The sequence below is a fragment of the Macrosteles quadrilineatus genome, unplaced genomic scaffold, assembly GCF_028750875.1.
Source record: "Macrosteles quadrilineatus isolate MER2022 unplaced genomic scaffold, UCM_ALF_1.0 Scaffold_7__1_contigs__length_78375512, whole genome shotgun sequence".
In the NCBI taxonomy this organism is placed as follows: domain Eukaryota; kingdom Metazoa; phylum Arthropoda; class Insecta; order Hemiptera; family Cicadellidae; genus Macrosteles; species Macrosteles quadrilineatus.
The window spans coordinates 65,924,349-65,944,516 of record NW_026542600.1 but is presented as its reverse complement, the minus strand read 5'-3'; the positions used below and the strand labels follow the sequence as shown (position 1 = coordinate 65,944,516).

General features: G+C 33.5%; 1 protein-coding gene across 2 annotated transcripts in view; it reads right to left on the bottom strand.

The window, feature by feature from the left end:
* Positions 1-4,633: 4,633 nt before the first annotated feature.
* The window catches only part of LOC128998659 (uncharacterized), a 41,833-nt gene continuing 26,298 nt past the window's right edge, over positions 4,634-20,168 (bottom strand). Inside the window, exons 7-20 of one of the 2 annotated variants that reach the window (XM_054424885.1) lie at positions 18,062-18,204; positions 16,109-16,423; positions 14,936-15,061; positions 14,132-14,649; positions 13,063-13,187; positions 12,097-12,263; positions 10,693-10,871; positions 10,099-10,238; positions 9,212-9,448; positions 8,590-8,740; positions 8,264-8,413; positions 7,701-7,873; positions 7,112-7,249; positions 4,634-6,272 (exon numbers count right to left, since the gene is read on the bottom strand). In XM_054424885.1, coding sequence (XP_054280860.1) covers positions 6,062-6,272; positions 7,112-7,249; positions 7,701-7,873; positions 8,264-8,413; positions 8,590-8,740; positions 9,212-9,448; positions 10,099-10,238; positions 10,693-10,871; positions 12,097-12,263; positions 13,063-13,187; positions 14,132-14,649; positions 14,936-15,061; positions 16,109-16,423; positions 18,062-18,204 — 2,773 coding nt within the window. In that variant the 3' untranslated portion in view covers positions 4,634-6,061. The remainder of the gene's footprint in view (positions 6,273-7,111; positions 7,250-7,700; positions 7,874-8,263; positions 8,414-8,589; positions 8,741-9,211; positions 9,449-10,098; positions 10,239-10,692; positions 10,872-12,096; positions 12,264-13,062; positions 13,188-14,131; positions 14,650-14,935; positions 15,062-16,108; positions 16,424-18,061; positions 18,205-20,168) is intronic. The other variant, XM_054424886.1, reaches the window with a different exon arrangement.

The window sequence follows — 20,168 nt, the reverse complement described above, 5'->3', positions numbered from 1 at the left end:
TATGATAACAATTTAAGACGTTTGGTAAATTACTTACATGTTATACATTTTAAATTTAAAATTATATAAAATGAAAAATGAATTAGGTACTCAGAATTAAAATTATTGTTGTAACAATAACAAAAATTGCTATAAATAAATCATCTTCAAAAGATTAGTTTGTCTTATACAGAGTGTCCTGGAACTCTCTACCAAAATTTTAGAGCATTGTTCCTGAGTTAGAAACATATGTAAATACCATATATAAATTGGCCGGAAGTCCTTATTTTGTACACAGCCGCCATTTTGTTTTTTTCACTTATTTCCTTTTTTTAAAGATCGGTTTAACATACCAAGTTGAAACTTTGCACAAACATTAATGACAACCAAACAAAGCTAGAAAAAAATTATGAAGATTTTCCAAATTCATAAAACAAAATGGCGGCGATTTAAATTTTTTTTTCTTAAATAACTCAAAAACCGTTGATTTTATAAAAAAAAAATCAATGGCCACCATTTTGTTTTATGAATTTGGAAGATCTTCATAATTTTTTTCTATCTTTGTTTGGTTGTCATAAATGTTTGTGCAAAGTTTCAATTTCGTAAATTAAACCATTCTTTGGAAAAAAATTAATATGTGAAAAAAACAAAATGGCGGCTGTGTAAGTAAATAAGGATTTCCGGACAATTTAAATATGGTATTTACACATGTTTCTAACTCAGGAACAATGCTCTAAAATTTTGGTAGAGAGTTCCGGGACACCCTGTATAGTTGCTGGATTAAAACTGTTAATTCATTATACTAACAAAAAAATTCCAGATTAAATAATGGTTACTGTACTGAGCTTTACTTTGGAAAGAATATTTATTTTTCCTCAATTGTAATCCGTTGTTTGGACTACAGCCAATCTAGGACTGATGACAGATACCCTGCTATTATAGTCCCTTTGTTGTAGCAGAGCTTTCCAATGTAAATTTAGAACTCAATTTCCCACTATCAATGTGACTCATATTTTAACACTGAATTAAAACTGATTTCAAAAAACAAAATAATTAAGAAATAAAACTTAATTGGTTGTGCATTGTCATTTAAGTTTCCTTATCAGAATAGGTTAGGAGGTTGGATATTAGTTGTACCCTACAAAATTAACTTACATAGAAATTATTATATTTCTAGTTACACTCACAAGATTGATAAATGCTGTTAATAATATAAATAAGGAGTTAATGATTTTGATGAACAGCATATAAATGTAGTCATAACTCAAGAATCTTTATTAATTTATTTGCACAAAAAAGAATCATTTTAATTCTACAGAAGAAAAGGATCAGCCGTAGTTTAGTTATAGCTTAGCTTGCTGAGAGAAACATGATATCATTTCAAGAAGCTAAAATACATTACAATACATTACAAAAGTAATGTTTAAGAATTGAGGACAAGAGTTGACAGAAACAATCAAATGCAACAATGGAATTAAATATAACAGTTCAACCACACAAGTTTGTGAGTTACTTGCATGCATGGAGTTTTTTCTTGTTATTGAAGAGAACATTTTCAACGTTGCCTTGTTTTAGAGAATTTCCCATACAGGGAGTATTAGCGAATTTCCCATCTAGGGAATATTAGCGAATTTCCCATCTAGGGAATATTAGCGAATTTCCCATATAGGGAATAAGCTATTACCGTAGTACTCATGGTAAGACCTGGACCCAAGACCAATTTACTTTTTCGTTTTGAGGTCCCTAGAGGCCAAAAATACCGTCCATTCAAATTCATATACAGGGTGTTTTTTTAAAAACTTGCATCTTTATTTATATAAAAACCGCAATAGATAGAAATATGCAGTTGGCGGGAATCATCTATTGACGTAGGGGGCACAATTTTTTTGAATTCAACGTTACATTCACATTCCCCCCCTTTCCCCCCCCGGCCACCAACTTAATTTTTTAAAATAGCAAGGTACCCCTTGTGACATATCAAATAAAAGAGCATGAAAAAAGAAAATGTTTGATGAAAAAAAATTTAAAATCGGTTCTTAAATTTGCGAGATATTCCCCCCCTCCCCCCCCGTAACTTAATTTTTTTTAAAGCAAGGTACCCCTTGTGACATATCAAATGAAAGAGCATAAAAAAAGAAAATTTTTGGTGAAAAAAAATTTAAAATCGGCTCATGAATTTGTGAGATAATCCCCCCTCCTTTTCCCCTACCCATAACTTGTTTTTTAATAGCAAGGTACCCGCCCTTGTGACATATGAAATGAAATAGTAGTTTACGCAACGATTGCGTTAAGTGAGTCTTTACGACACGAGTAGAAAATTTAAGGCACGAGCCTTGGCGAGTGCCTTAAAAACTTCTACGAGTGTCGTAAAGACTATTAACGCGAGTTGCGTACACTACTTTACCTACGACCGTTTTTTAATTACTATCAATCTGGATTTAATTACTAACAATAACTACTCATAACTTTTTAGAGAGGTTATGTTTTCTTGTATTGTCATTGCCACTGAAAGTGATGCAACGACTTGTTGTATAATCAGCTGATTTCCTGTAATTACGTGTTTGTTAAACTTCGTTAAATATTACATTACTAGCAGCATTCTTACCATAAATAATATTGTATCAGGTACAATTCGGCAAATATTTCATTTATTTTTGGACTTCCACCAACTTAATTAAGAATGCGCGAGTATCAACATGAACAAGTCGGATCAACAATTAAATTGGTCAACTGATCAGCTGATCAGCTGATTAGTTGACGTTCGAAGCATTACAATTTTAATTCTTTTCTCTCAATACTTGAACCTCATTGGTCCGTTACCTGTGTGGATATGAGAAAACTATGCGGATATGAAATGAAACTATGCGGATATGAAAGTAAACAGCTGTAAAGTGAAACTTTTCAATTCTAAGAACTGGACTGAAATGGCTACTTTAAAAAACGGTCGTAGGTAAAATAAATTTCACCAAACATTTTCTTTTTTCATGCTCTTTCATTTGATATGTCACAAGGGGTACCTTGCTATTAAAAAAAAATTAAGTTCCGGGGAAGGGGGGGGGGGAAATATCTCGCAAATTTATGAACCGATTTTCAATTTTTTTTCATAAAACATTTTCTTTTTTCATGTTCTTTCATTTGATATGTCACAAGGGGTACCTTGCTATTAAAAAAAAAAATAAGTTGGGGGCAGGGGGGGAATGTGAATGTAACGTTGAATTCAAAACAATTGGGCCCCCTACGTCAATAGACGATTCCCACAAACTGCATATTTCTATCTATTGCGGTTTTTATATAAATAAAGATGCAATTTAAAAAAAAAACACCCTGAATATGTGTCCGTTAGCACGATAACTTGATCAGCAAAAATGATCCGATTTTGACAAAATTTGGTATAAGCGTGTAAACCTACATTTATTCGAACGAATTCGCAAACCAGCATAATCGGACCTTGGGAACGGGGGTTTATGGGGTAAAAATTGGTTTTTCCCATTTTTGATACAAAAAACATAAAATTTAGCAATTTATTTACAAACCATTTTGTAGAGCTTAAAAAAACAAACAATTGAGTATGTTTAAGCGTTATTATGCGCCTAATTGTTACTGAGAAAATTCCAAAAAATTGTAAATTTAAAATTCCCATGTTATTCTTATGGAGAATAAGTAAACTGTTGTAGTTTGCTTGTTTATGAACATATTTTGATCAAATTTGGAAAATGCATTTATTTATTACTAAACTATTAACATAAAAAAACACACTTTACCCTCCCTGTTGCAGCAAACCTAAGTACTCGTTAAACTAATTCTATTCAAATAGGGAATAAATGTAATATTTTTAAGAAGACATTTTAGTGTAAATCCAATCAGGCAAATGGAAATTCACTTAGTCTGCAGGTTTGCTGCGGCGGGGGTATTTTTATATCTTTATTTAATGATGCATCACTGGAGGAATCACTGAGTTCTACTGACTATTAATTTAATCATACTTGCAGATATAAGATGATTGGTTGAATTTTAACATACCCACATCTCACACCTATCATCTCTACATATCTTGCTGAAAAAGTGCACTCAGTGTGTTTTGAGTTGGTAAAGATGCAGGTTCTGGTACTCAATGGACATTGACTATACATTTCACATGGGTATGAAATGTCTGTTTATTCAGATAAAAGTCAGTGATTAAATCTTTCATTTGTAGTCTTAAAAATACAAGGTGAGTTAAGGAGTTTATTAGTTTCACCCAATCCAAATTTCAATAATTACAGAGTGATTTGTTGTACATAATCTATGTCACTTGTTGTATTTCTGAAATAAACTGATTTGATATTGTCCTAATCAAATCACAAGTAAATTTGGGAATAATTTAAAATTACATCCCTGTCAACAGTATTTTATTTTTAACTCGTGTGTGTTTTTTTACGCCAGTGGCTTTTTTTTATCTTTTGAAAGGGAACGGTCCAAACCATGGTCTTGTTACTATCTAATGTTGACCTTTTTGTTAGATAGCATTATTAATTCATAGTATCTACCAAACAACGGTTTTTAATCGGACATTATATCAAGTTGTCCAACTGCCCAAAAGCAATAACAACATTTTCTATGTCAACACATTGAGGAGTTTCAATTTAAATGATTTCAACATAACGTGTATTAGTATAAATATTTATTAGATTGTAAATCAAACACTAACAATATTATTAGATTTAGTTCATTGATATTTAACATTTAAATCTTATTTTAGGAATTAATTCATTATACAAACAAAAGTAATTACAACATTAAACCTAGAAGTAGACTTACAAGAACTTTAATTATAACTAGGTAATATCTCAGTTATAATCTATAACAAGCTGTAACCAACTGTAGGTGGAAACATTATTTAAAGACATTTTTACAATTTTTATTCTATGTAATTTTCTCTTGTAAATTACTGTAGTTGCATTCGGTCCATTTGGTTAAAAGTGATTCAATAAAAGGTCATTTCTTGTGCAATTATACAAACTGATGTCCCCTAGTAAAACTAAGACATTTGAAGAGTCATAATTGACCATTTAATACTCGGCAGTTAATAGCTGGCAGTAAGTAAACGGCAGTGAGATGGCAGTTGATCTGTCATCTCGGTTTAATAGAAAAAAATCATACGGCAATTATTCATGAAACCATGCTGTTGATTAATCTTAAAAGATTTTAACTAACTAAATTTGTAGGCCACCATAGCACCTTTTTTCATTTTTGCAATAGAAATGTAAGCCATATTATTTTTAAAGTATACTTTTAATCATATTATTATTGGAGCTTGGAGACATAGTGGTATGAGTGTAATGATCAGTAAGAATAACAACTGATTGGCCTGTTGACGAAAAAGACATCACTGATGTGTGGGTAAAGATCATTCAGTTTTATGAGACATATTACATCATTATGTAAAATAAATGTTCATATCATACATAGTCTAATAGCAGTTTTTATATAAGTTATTTTAATTCTGAATTATTATTTTGGCAAATAATGTCTAAGATATCAGAGGTGAATGAAATTTTTTCTATAAACAATTACATTTTATAACCTATTGCTCTTAACGAACTAATATTAAAGCAGCTTAAAAGTTATGTATTAATAAAATATACAAGATTTCGGAAGGAAAATCAAATTTATAAACCTTGTAGATGTGTTTGGATAAGGGACAAACTTTTATAATAGACAACCAAAATATTGTTTCTAGATTGAGATCAGATAACAAATTGTATATAACTCATTAAAATCTAACTAATTGTAATTTTGAATGTTTCAATATCCTTTAACTGTTAAAATAAATAGATGAAATTTGAGCTTTAAGAGAAGGGATATAACAGGGTGACGGACGGTGGAGAGATACCCAAAACCGAAGTGCTAGAAAGTCGTGCAAACCCCTGGAGAGGAGATCTCTCGCAACTCGAGAGCCCCCTCCCCCACCGTCCGTCACTCAATTACTCGCCTCGGCTACAAGGTACAACTGGTTACAAAAAGCCGGCTTTGAGCTATCTAAAGGCCTATCACATAACACCGGTCCATTCTTGGGAATCTAAAGTCTTTAGAGTTTAGCCTCTCAGCACAAGTTGGAGATATCTTCTTTGCTGAGTGTGTGGCCGTTCTGGGACATGGCAATGCTTCTGAGGCTGCGGGACCGTTCAAATAGACTCGGGTCTGTGTAGATGGGCTCACTGGGGTCCTGGAACATGTTGCCATTGAGGATGGAGGACACCCCTGGCAGCCCCATCTCTGAAGCTCGAGGTCCTGGCTCCGCCACAGACCGACTTCTAAAGTCAAAGAAAACACCATCTTTATTCCAGTTTTGTACTTCCTCAAAGCAAATAGTGTCTTAGAGATCTTTTAGAAGCTAGCGTCTATTTTAATAAAATATTTGATTTTAATAGTCAAGGTTATGTTAAAACTTGACAACTTGTTTTTGTCTTCTATTGTTTAAAGCTGTTAGATAATATTTTGATTTACATCCTCTGTATGTGTCAGTTACTTTATTAAATTGTTTTATGTTTATTTTTAGTTTGTTTTTAGAAATACAATTGTCGTTACGTATGTGAAATGACGAGGCTTTGGCAATTTCCCCCCTACGTTATACATTCTAAAGTATCAAAGACATAATCTGTGAATATTTTTATCTATCATTTCAGCCTCTGGATTGCTTATATAATCAAATAAATAATAAAGTCTTACCTTAATAAGGTACAGCCATAATAAGGATTGCTAAGGTAAGACTTTACTATTTATTTGAACATTTTTAGTTTACCGACTCATTTTACTGAAACACTTTCCTACGCCCAACACATTGAATCTCATAGGCATATTTTGATAACAGCCAATAAGGGTTTAGTAATTATTAATTCAAATAATGAGCCAACTTCTATTGTGTCACGTACCTCGTAATAATTTCAAACATTAATTATAAACACAAAAAATGCAAATTTTAGGTTCTTGAAGCTAATTTATCACACTGCTAAAACTATGGATTGTAGATGATAACAATCGTTCACTAGATGCAACAACATAACAATACCACACAATAAGTATATTTGGTTGAACATATTAGAATACTTAGAATACACGCTGGTACATATTTCATTTGTGAATTTTAACTCACCTCAGACTAAAGAAGGTTTTTTGAGGTCCAGGATTCAATAGAGAAAATATGCTGCTCTGCCTTCCAGAGGAGACATCCTCATGGAGGTGGCTGCTGCTGTTCGCTAGTTTATTTTTCTTTGACATCGTCCAATATCTCCTGAAAAGAAAATATAGTGCTCGTATCAATAAAAAAAGTTATTCTGGAAATAGTTTACTTCATCTTTTTTTAATTGCGATTTTGTAGGAAATTTACATTTCAAAATATTATTGTTACTTTAAACAGTAATATTAGTTGCTAACAGTAAATTTAAAGCACTAAAAAAAAAAAAAAAAAAAACACAGAATAAATGATGATAAAGGGTAGTAATGAATGTGTTGGTTCTGGTTCACAATAGTTGTATTTTTTTAACCTAACTAAAGCCATTTTGGTCCATTTGTGTTATCTTATTTACATTTTTGATTGACGGTTTTTTGTTAATAATCATAATTGTTAGTTATCTTCTAGTTACTATTAAATTTCACTTTCTCATGCATTTTAAAAATTAGCTAAATGTTCTGGCCAAACTTTCTGAATGTAGCTGTAAAACCAAAGATGTTAGCTTACTAACTTGTAATAAACAGCTGATGAGGTGACAGAACCAATTAGGAGCAGGAACAAAAAGACTAGTGTAAACACCAGTCCGTAATATTCCCTGGTTGTGAGACAAACGTTTTGCATAAGAAGTCGTGCAGTCTCTGCCAAACGTTCTTGCTGGGGCATGTCATAGCGTGATTCAAACACCTGTCAGACAATAAATAAAATGAATACTGTTTATTAAAAAAACACAGAGGCGGAATTCTTTGATGTGGTGTGTTTGATCCGTGGAACATTTGAATCAGCAACAATTGGCTCAGGTACCTCAAATCAACCTAATGTTGTACACTTAAGTACTGTTCGTAGAAGTCAAACTCAAACTATTACATCAACCTGGACTGATTAAAATATTTTTGTTTTGCTTGCTCACATATTATATTCAATATTTCATAGCTTTTGTAATGTATGATAGCACAATCCTCCTGTGTGTTTTATATTTTAATGTGCATATTACAAAGGCACTAATTACACTGTAATGTTTGTGGGTAATCAGAAGGTCCACTCTCTAGGAACAAATAGGACTTTGAGTCAACTAACCTCAATCATTTCCCTGACTTGCTCCTCTTCTTCAGTCGAGTTGTCTGCTTTTCCCTCCTCAACCACTTCAGTGGAAGGTTCACTATCCACCTCCCTGCGCTTCCTCCCAAGGGAAGGCTCGTTCTTACCAGATGGAGCCGTGCAGTATGCCTGAGAAAACAATAAACCATTAGGGTTAAAATTTGAAATAAAATTAAAAAAAATTTTGTCCCAACAGTTTAGCAATAGTTAAGTTATTTATTTAAAATTTGAACACTTCAAATCATGCCAATAATATTGTGTGCTGCGACATACATATATTTAGAAAGGAGGAACTTTTATCTTACCGGCTGACATCCTTCTCGGCAGGTTTTTACCGTAGCTTCAAACACCAAAAAGTTAGATTCTGGGATTTTGAAAGCGTTGAATCTGGCCTCCAGTCCATTACCCTCTCTGGCCCTGTCTAGCCCTGGAAAGACGTAGTTGTCCACTGGGCACCTGGAAGTCAAAATGATTTGATTCATATGTTTTATAAATTTAACTAAAAATCTCATCAAAATATTGACCTGAAAAATAATTTTTTGTTAATTTCTGTTTGAAATATATGGTAGGGTAATTGTACTGTTTAAACCAAATCTTTCCGAATATAAACAACAAGAGTAAAATAAATAACAATATACCTGCCCACCCTAGTAGGAATAGGTCCTCTTTATATCAAGGACTTACTGATCTGTTAAGGATGCCATTTGTAAAAAATATTTAAACAAGAATTAAATATATACATTTATTTTAAGTCAACTATTTCATGTAGTACGTCTTTAAACTAAGTATTAATAAAATTAAATTGCATGTATAAACGAATAGACATGAAATTTATTGAACATTTATGATTTAGCACTTTAGCAGTAAAGTAACATCAGTAGTTATTATTAGGTTGATGTATGAACAGAATATTGTTCAACCACGTACCCAAACCTATCTATGAGTTGTACTGAGCGACCAGAGTAGGGATCACGAGCGATGACATTCGTAGCAAAGATGTCGGTAGCATAGTTGTATCCCTCCTGCGACTCTAATCGGAACGTAAGGGGGTCTCCAACGGCTATGGTGTTGGTCGGACGGTCTTGGAAGAGAATGTACAGTCGCACTCGTGAACTGAGAGAGTTCTCAGCTGGTAGATACTCGATTGGAATGGGGCTTCCGGAGCTGTAAGCCATTGCAACATGGTGTTAACTTTCTAAATAATAGATATTAAACATTGTTGAATTTTTTTTTCAAATTTAAATATCATCTTTAAAAATATATATTAAATTTGAAAACTACAGACAGTTCTTTTTTTGTTTATATGATGAGGTGTTAACAAAATCTTTAGAATACAATGACAACTTTCTTTTCATTTAGCCAAAGATAGAGTGAAGTATTAGTTTACTAGGTAAAGTAATGTAGAAGAAAATAATTAAATCTTAATTAATTAAAGATTAAATGTTTGTTTACCCTGTACGAAAAACCATGAAAACAACTATGATGAAACCATGAAACTACCATTTCAAAGTAGCCAGCTTAATTTAAATTAATCATTCATTTATTAGCGGAAATTTATTATACAGTATATTACTTTGCTACCAATATTATGATTGTTTAAGTATGTATCGATCAAATCCTGTCTTCAAGTTTTCGTCAAATTCAAGTAGGTAATAATAGTTATGTATTCAACAACATGTATTGGAACAAAATCAATATTATGAAACTATTAAGCTAACGTCAGTAAACAATTGTCATTTTAAATTTGCACGTATATTGGCAATTAAAGGAGTTTGAATGAGGAAAATCGTTTAAGAGATTGAAATGGCACATACTTGGCAGTCATGTAACTGGATGTGACAACGGCTTCGCCAGGTCCTCGAAATAAACATGTGAGATTGTAGCGCTTGTCCCTGCCTGTCTGTACGTAATCGCTGAACTGCACCACGACGATGTTGGTCATCGTATCACCATACTGCAACAATCAATAACTAATGTACCTCACATATTGAAATTCAATTATCTATCTAAATATTTTTTCACTTATATATTGTACCGTTAAAAATACTGCATACATTTTTGATAAAAACTAATAAAATTAGTTCGGTTATTCAAATTTTAGTTTATCTTTTAATTTTAAGTTTGTTTGGTATTTTAACTTAGTAGCTTTTAAAAAATTTCCCCTATAGGCAAACCTAAATCGTGCCTTTTACTGTAGGTAGCATGGTAAAAACATAGTCATAGAACAAAAAGGAAAAAAGAGAATTTTACATGTTCTGTACTTTTTAATCTCTGTTTACATTGCCATTTATTTTCTGTCATCATTGGACTTTAGCAAAGATCTTATGAAACGTGTGCAGCAGCTTTTCATGAAGTGCCTAAAATTATGAATAATATAAAAAAGTGAAAAAATCTCATGAATAGCTTACCCTCTGCGTCCCACAGTCAGGATAACCCTGGGCGCCACTGATCCTGAGTACATTGACAGTCCCTCCGTTGCCTCGGTAGAAACATCGATCGTAAAAGCCGTAAGTGTATATCCTCCCTACGAACGGCTCTGGTGTCCGCAGAGTAAACTCCATTCCATCTTCACTACAAACTTGATTCACTAAGGAAACAATGGGTCAAATGTAAAGTTTGTTCACTCAAAAAAGTCTAAAATGTAAATCACACTGCACACAATTGGTCCTCTTTATTAATTGTATCAGCTGATTACTACCCCCATTCTACCATAAACATCTAGAAACAGGTAAGAGAATTAACAAATTCTCAAGGGACAGATTGTATAGGGACAGTCTACTCTAATAAAAGAGTAAAATACCATAAATACAAAAATTTGTTCTACTGTAAAGGAAGTCAATTATCATTTTTATTTGTACACACAAACAACGCATTGAATATAATACTGTACAATGAAACATGTACATATGATATCTACATACTGTATATAGGAATACATGAGAAATTCATTAAATACTCTTTATTTGGCACTCTTGCGAATAATATTGGAATCCTCATTAAGTAGATGTAGACCAGAATTTCGTTAATCTTAATACCTAAATTGATCTATTATTAGATCCAGTTTTTTTATGTTTACAGGTAGAACTTTAATATTGCTTCGTTAAGTTATCTAATCTTTATAATTTATCCAACCCATTGAGTAGAAAACCTTTTTAACATCAGTGATATGCACACTTATGGTTAATATTTATGATGGGAACTAGCTTATGCTTGCCAAGTTCTTGAATTATGATATGAAGCTTGATGTATCAGTGGGGACTCCAGGAATATTATTTGGGTAGGCCTGACAAGGATCAAGAAAGAGTTTTTCAGGGAACGAGAGGGTTGAAGGGCTTTCCCCCACAAAAAGGCTGGAATTTTAAAATTTAAATGTAAAATAATTAGTATGAATGCTTTTCCTTTATTTACATACAATTAAATTTCTATATTTATTTATAATTTTGAAATATCCACCAAAATTAGGGTAGGCCTGGGCCTACCTGGCCTGCCTCTGGAGTCGCCCCTGCGATGTATATTTCGCCACTTGTGTCTTAGGTGGCATCATCAGGAGCGATGTTTATTTATTTTCAGATGTTACGAATCGTACACTGCCCCACCGAATGTAAATAAATAGGGTAATGTTAGTGTAGGTGATGCAAATAAATAAACTTTTCTCCTGATGATGCCACACAAGTACATTAGGCTTCATACCAAACTTCAAGAACCTGACAACCATTAGTAATTCATAATTAATTGTTCTCGACACTGGGAATGCTACACAAGTTTATGATGTAATTTTAAAGAAGTATCTATATGTTTCAAATAACACTCACCATCCAGACATTCTCCCCCAGGGCCGGAGCGAGCGGTGGACCTCTCGTAGAAGTCATACTCTCCATTGGTCTCAAAGAAGGCGGGGTTTGTGGGGTTCAAGTCCCGAGAATCATGGTCACTGAGCTCACAGTTGTCCCGAGGTGGACCAAAAGGAGTTGTGTAAGGTCTGCAAACAACATCTGCCTTTAATACATTACTGTTTGAAGTTATTAATATAATCAAACAGGAGTTTCAAATGTAAAACTAATACATCTGCATTCAGTGTTCTATTCATCTTCTGCTGGTAATCTATTTTGAGCTTTTGTACATATCTGGTTTATCAACGAACACGTCGATTTCTTATTACTGTAGTTGTAACTATGGGTTCATTGATTAGTAAATTTACGATTGTCATTGACTAATCAATCAGTTATTGATTGAGTGTCAAATATAATTAGTTAAAGAAATTAGACAAATTGTGCTGTTATTCTGTTTTTAAAGGGGAAAGGGTGTATACAAACGATGAACATAGAATATATTTGTTCTTTATGTCAAAATAATCTTAAAACCCGGACCATCTACTGACCAGGAGTATTCATTTCAAATCCTTTATTTCCTGTTAGTTGGTCTGTTTGTAATATCTTGACTCATTTTTTGAGATAGAACATGTTGTGTATGTTTAATATCTTTATTTAAAAAGGATGTCAAACGAATTGTCAAAAACACATTCTGTATTTGGAAGATACTGTATTAAAATTGAAACAAACGTGAAGACATATTTGTATATCATTGGTTGCTAGATTAAATGTTACTCTAACTGAAAACAGGTTTTCATTTTTTCACTTTTCAGAATAAATGGGAAGATAATAAATCATGTAAGTAAAAAAAGTTATGATAGTTTATCAATACCTAACAATAGATTCCATAAAAAGAACCTTGAGAAAAATAAAAAAAATATTTCTTTTTAACTTTTAAAATTACCCTACCTAAAATTGAAGGCTCTGCAGATGAAGTCCTGAGCTTCAGTGCAAGCTCTTTCACATACGGCGAGTGAAGGCACCGAGAGAAATCTGCGGACAAATTGACGACGAGCTCTCATCCTCACTCCAACCTGAAAATAAATCAAACATTTTATACCTAAACTATAATGACAAGAACATCAATCAAATTGTAGCAGACACATTCTCACGACTAACTTGACAACCAAGCATATATTTCAATTAACCATACAATCAATTGATGCGTGTCAACCAATTTTGTCCTTATAGGTAATGATATAGGTAATGAAATAGCAATCATTTGTTTGGAGTGGAATGTCATCCTCTTAAAGTCCTGGATATCAAGAATATTTTTGATTCATCTTAATACGAGTGAACCTCTTTTTGAGGTTATATGTAATGATTTTGTATAAAAATGTATATTGTACATAACCATGACTATTTCATGAGCAAACATCTATTAGGTATGAATCAGAACCAATGTTTCCTATCAAATTAAATACTCGACAATCAGCTAAGGTTGAGTACAATAAGAAAGGAAAGAACTTTATTTATGTGTGTCGTGGAACTTGAGAGGTCTGATACCTTTTTTTAGTTAAGTTTTGGACATATTTCTTGAAAAACCATGATCATGTACTCCGTGATAGATAGAGAACTGATCATCCTTGAGTTGTGATACCTTTAGAAGAGTTTACCTAGAATAAGGTTATCCAGAATGCACCATGGTGGGAGACTTCTTAATACTTTTCAACCCTCCGAGCGTCACTTGTCGAAAAATCGACTCACGACACACTTTGTGTAGTGTCACTTGTCGATTTTTCAACACACGAACATCGTTTACAGCGAAGGCTCTATGACTGACTGAATCGGATTGAACTGGATCGAGTTAGGTATCGTTCTTTTTGTTAGATTCTTAGCTTTTTCCAGAGGTCTGTTTTTTATGGAGGTTGATAAAAAAGCTGTACAATAGCAGTTATGGTATTTATTTGAACAGTACACTCCTATTGAACACAATTTTATATTTGGCTAGAACAAATATTTTGTCATGAACCATTACCTGTTTGTAGGTATCTCCTTCATCACAGCGAGTAGTGAAGGGTCCGGCAGGTCCAAAGTGTCCAAATGAGCCAGGGCCAACGGCGCCCCCTACACCGTGACCAAACCCAGCATGGCCGGCCCCGTAACCATAACCCACCCCTGGTCCTCCAACAGGCCCCGCAGCCCCATAACCTCCAAAGTCAGCTCCATGACCTGCCGCTGGTGGAACTCCTCCTACCCCACCTGTTCCAACTCCACCAACTCCCACCCCCGCCACACCGACACCTCCCACACCTCCCCCTGGGGGACCCCACAGTCCAGGACCATCTGCAGGAAAGGAGTGTCCTCCAGATCCGTATCCACCACCAGGATACCCTCCGACGGCTCCCACACCTCCTCCTCCGTATCCTGCCCCATAGCCTCCCCCGTAGCCTCCTGATCCTCCACCCCCACTGTAGCCACTCCCTACTGCTCCGTAACTGCCCCCAGGAGATGCAAAACTGCCAACAGGTCCTGCTGCACCATAGCCCACACCACCTGTAAAAGGTTTCACTAGGTTATGCATCAATCCTGCAGAATAAAATGTCAATCACTACAATTGTATGTACAATTGTACAATTGTGTGTTCAGTACAATTGTTTACATATTATCTATATATACAATACAAACATAGTATATTATATAGAATATATAGTTAGACAACATTGCACTAAGTCTTATTGGTATGTTTATCACATGATAGTGTACATAACATTTTATAATATAAATATAGCACTTCTTAAAACCTATGATGTTTACCTGTAATACATAGTTAATAATTTACCTGTAGGTGTGTATGAATGGGGTCGTCCAAATCCATGAAAGCTTGTATCTGAACCAAGAACATCAGGTCGATGGTGGGTACTTCCTCCTCCCCCACTCTCCAAGCCACCACCATCTCCATAGTAATCTGGAGGTAAGAAATAACAATAGAAACAAGCTCAAAAACAGTTCTAAGACTAAAAGTATACTCATAATCTACACTGGGCTGGATAGGCTTCAATTCAAAGTTGAGATACAATTCTATTGGTTTATTTTAACAATAAATAGCAGCTCATTTGATTTTCACTTAGTCAAGAATCTCATGGCAGTGGGATACTGATCAAGAATGTTAGATATGAGAGAGTATACTACAACAGTTTCAAGTACTATTAACTCGGGCGCCTACTGCACACTACATTAAATATGACAAGACTTTTTGGCAGAAGGTGAAGGGTACAGTGAAGATGGCACGAGTTTAAATGGAGCACACAGTGTTTAAAATCATCAAGAGAAGTGAAAAATGTCCTTCTGGGCATGTCCCAGAACCTTTAAGCAACAGTCTACATTCCATTATTCATCTTTTTTATAGGCATAATTCCATATGACTTGGTTTCTATAAATATTTAAATAGCAACCCAGCAGACGCACAGGCAGCACTTGCCTATGTCTGCTGTATTTCATATAATCAATTTAATTTAGTTTATACAGAAATGTTCTTTTTTATTCTTAGTCTTAGTTTTATTTTGTAAGTATTTTGTATTAAAAGTATGTTTTTGTTTTCTGTATACATTATGTGGAAATAAACATATTTCATTATTTTTTTTCATTCATGTACTGCTAATTACATAACACTCACTTGTACACTCCATTATACCGCTCTCAAGTTACCAACAGAATAGAAAAGAATAAAATAGAAATAGACTTATTATTGTGTCCCATTATAGGCAGTACAGTAACCTTTGAATTGGTACCAAGATGGTTATTCAGTTTAGCAATTTAAATAGCTGAAACTACTTCGGTATTTTACATAATATTAATTGAGGATTTTCTTAGGATCTTGTAGGAAAAATTTGTTTGGACATATTTAATTATTAAATTTAAGACTAGGAAGTCCCTCAGCTCAATAAACTACATATATAATTTAAAAATTGTAGTCAATTTTCACTTGGTCTTTAAAGCTAGGTACAGTACTCACTCATCAGGTTTTCATAGTAGTCGTAATCAGCGTCATAGATGATCCTGATGCCGTCTCGCTGGTTGAAGCGACTCAGTCGGCAGATCCTGAACCTCTCACTGTACATTGCAGATCGACACTGGAAGCTGGCTTGTCGGAGGCACTCGTCCAGGCACTCACTCAACGACCGACCTGTGATTTCCGAGTGGAACTCTGCTCCTGCCAGTCTAGAGTTCCGGTACCTCTGGAACGCCGTGTCTGGTCTTCTTCCACCCGAGAATAAATGGGAGGTTACGGAGTTCTCAGGGAACTCACTCCCTTTAGCTGCATCAGACACTGTTTTCACTTATTCATTTGATATTTTAAAACTGTCCAAGGCACATAATAATCCTATACTAATGGTGAATTGGTAAAACTATTGTGTAAAACATTCATGATCTATTTTCATATACATTCAAAATATTTTATATGTTTAACAAGTATTTTTATTTTTATGAACGGTGTTTCAATTATGATTACCTGCACATGTTTGTGGTATAAAATATAAGATCTTAGTATATAGGTAGATTTGGGGAAGAGTTGACACCAAATTTACCCACATGGCTTCACCATATTGGCAATCAGTTCTAATTTTAATGTAACAGAGGCATTTGTATGAACTCAGATGATAAGAACTTTACTAAGTTTCTAAGTATTTGAAAATTTCATATTAATGGATGTTAGCCTCCGGTACTGTATAATACTTAAAGTGGTTTAGATACCTGCATTTAAATAATCCAATTTGTTGCTCAAGTTGCAACTGGTTTCAGCTCCGTGGAGTTATCTTCAGGCTTCCAAGGATATAAGTTATCACTTCATTTGAAGGTCGTCATAGTTAAAAAAAAAAACTAAAAAACATGTAACACGAACATTGAACACTGAGCACTGAAGTTTAACATAAAAAAAAACACACACACAAAATTACTAAGAAGGTGAGCGACGCTTACTGGCTGTTTTCGTTTTTTAAAAACTATGACGACCTTCAAATGAAGTGAAAACTTATGTCCTTGGAAGCCTGAAGATGACTCCACGGAGTTGAAACTGGTTGCAACATAAGCAACAAATTGGATTAAATGCAGGTATCTAAACCACTTTAAGTATGTGAAAATGTTTAACAGATGATGTCATGTTGATACTCTCAACAATTATTTATATCATTATCTTATGGAGACAAAAATGCCTACTATGCAGGAGTGGAATAAACAAGATCAGCTGTGCCAAACAAGGTAATGCAATATAACTATTTATCCTCAGTCACTTTTCTCCAAAGGTTTAAACTAAAGATTCTTTTCATAGCCATAATAGCCTGATTATGGGCTAATATGGCTAATTTTCTTTTTTGCATTTAGTACATTACATGTGTAGATTGTGCTAGCCAGTAATTGTACATAGATTACCGTACATAAATATTTCAATGACCTGTTGAAATAAGTCTATTTGAACAATACATTGCAACTAGTTAATAAATATTAGTCACGAGGTACCTATTCACTTACAATTAATATTATGTCATCATAGTTAGTCTCTCTTAAATAGTAAAACTGTTTGGTAAAGAGTAGTCAAAATTGTAATTACTGCCAGAATGCCAAGAATACCCAACAAACATATCATCATTTTTGTTCAGGTTTGTAGAAAATCCTGATAATAACTAAATATTTTGTTGGTTTGTGTTGTAACATCAGAAATCAGATATTATTTTTTTATTTTTTGATCTTTTTTTAATCAATCTCACAAATGTAAAAAGTTGAAACAAACATATCATCATTTTTGTTCAGGTTTGTAGAAAATCCTGATAATAACTAAATATTTTGTTGGTTTGTGTTGTAACATCAGAAATCAGATATTATTTTTTTATTTTTTTATCTTTTTTTAATCAATCTCACAAATGTAAAAAGTTGATTTGGTATAGGACAAATCTGCAAAAGCAATACTTACGGCTGTCGAGGCAGACTAGGTCGTACAAGTCGTGTGTTGGACTACTGCTAGTCCTGAGGTCATCCTTCTGAGACATGGAGTCTTCCTCAAATATGATGCACCTCCTGATCTGCTCATCATATTCTATTGAGCGGCAGAAGTACCTGTTAAATAACGCAAAATTATTTTCCATTTATTTGTGCAAGTTTAGATAAAAAAGACTTTAATATTGATAATTTCTAGGTCATTCAGTCGTTATAAACTTAATTATTGTAATAGGATTATTGTTACTGTAATGGTACTAGAGTACATCATTATTAGCAAATTTCCCATACAGGGAATAAGCTATTACCGTAGGTCTCATGATAAGACCTAGCCCAAGGACTGATTTACTTTTTCATTTGATGTCTCCAGAGGCCAAAAACACTATCCTTTCAAATTACGTAAATGAATTGTCTACATGCAGCATCCTAAATCAATGGTACACCTGCTTCACATAAATGTGAAATCTACTTGCAGTATCCAAAGTCAATGGTAGGCTTACTTCTGGTTCACTTAAATGGACTGTCTATTTGTAGTATCCAAACTCAGTGGCACATTTGGTTAACGTAAATGTATTGTTACTAGCCACTGTTCTGGAAAAAGTCGATTTTCGTTAAAAATTAAAATGAAATTTCAATATATTTAACATTGGTCTTATGGAAAGCTATGTAGCCATGACAGTTTTACGAAAATGTAAATAAATGAATTGAAACGTACGGTATGGTTGTAAAAACCATCTACAACGGTGGCAAATTACTAAATACAGTACTAAAGAAAAGGCCATTCCCTTAAATACAATTTAGCATTGGTTATTTAATACACTTGGGTTTTTTTTACCAAGCAATGGGATAATTCCGACTGTTCAAAATCGTAGAATAATTTACCACACAAGATAATACACTAATGCTAAACAAAGAGTATTGAGGAAAACCCAAGGACGTTCTGTAGTTTTTGACGATGCACCATCAGAATGGACGGTTGTTTGGCGATCCCACTGATTAGAAAATAGAAACGATATGGACATAAAAAAACAAATGACCCGAAAATAAACATGTTTGTATTATTATTTCAATGCAACTGTCAAAAAACGACCAAAACACATGTAGAGATAATTAATGGATAGATTCCATCCATTGACGTAATTCTTTTATGTTTTTGATCCATACCGTTTCTGTTCTAATATCCGTGGATGGTCCCATTGTTGCGACGTTCCGCGATCCAATGACTAACATGTCGCGACCAGAGAGCGCATAATATTCGTAACTTGCAACAATGCTGGTCAACAGCTGGTATGTTATTGTAAGTATCTATGTAGTGTTGGTCAACAGCTGATATGTTAAACATTGTCACGAGTTTGTTATTGAACTTCAATGTGCATATTTTCAATATTGATAGTTCTTCTGTATGGAAATGATTGTTAATTAAATTAATAACGAAGAGTAATATTATAATGTAATATTTAATAAAATTTCATTTCCACCGAAGATAAATTGGCTTTAAAACTTAATTAAATGTGACTAAATTGAAAATGGAGATGATTTAAACGGAAAACAAATAATATGGTATTATGTTTTTATAGGTTAACTCGAGTTCTTAATTAATGGTTATATTTTAACACGTTCGTTTGATTTAGACATATTTTAAATGCGATTCAGTATAAAAACTAACCTTTTCACACTCGTATAAAAATGCTATAGACTCAATAGCATTTAAAGTAAAGGCGAAAAATTGTATGTATCGCAAACCCTTAAATTTAGCCCTTGAAACTATATTATGCAGCAGAAAACCACATCTTAGAGTAATCTGAGTTTTTACTTGCACTTTTTACTAACTATTTTGCCGTTTTTATGTTAACACTTTAACTTATTTTTGAGAGTAGATTCATCAGTTTTGAATAAAAATTTCATTTTCTTTGGCCTAGCACAAAACTGTACAATTCATCTAACGGCAATTAATTAACCAATTAATTAAAGTCAACTAATTAGTTAGTCAATTAAGTTAAGTCAATTAATAAATCGGGAAGAGGAAACCTGATGTCAAATACAGGCCGATAAAAAATAAAATATGAGATTAAGTATTGTATAAC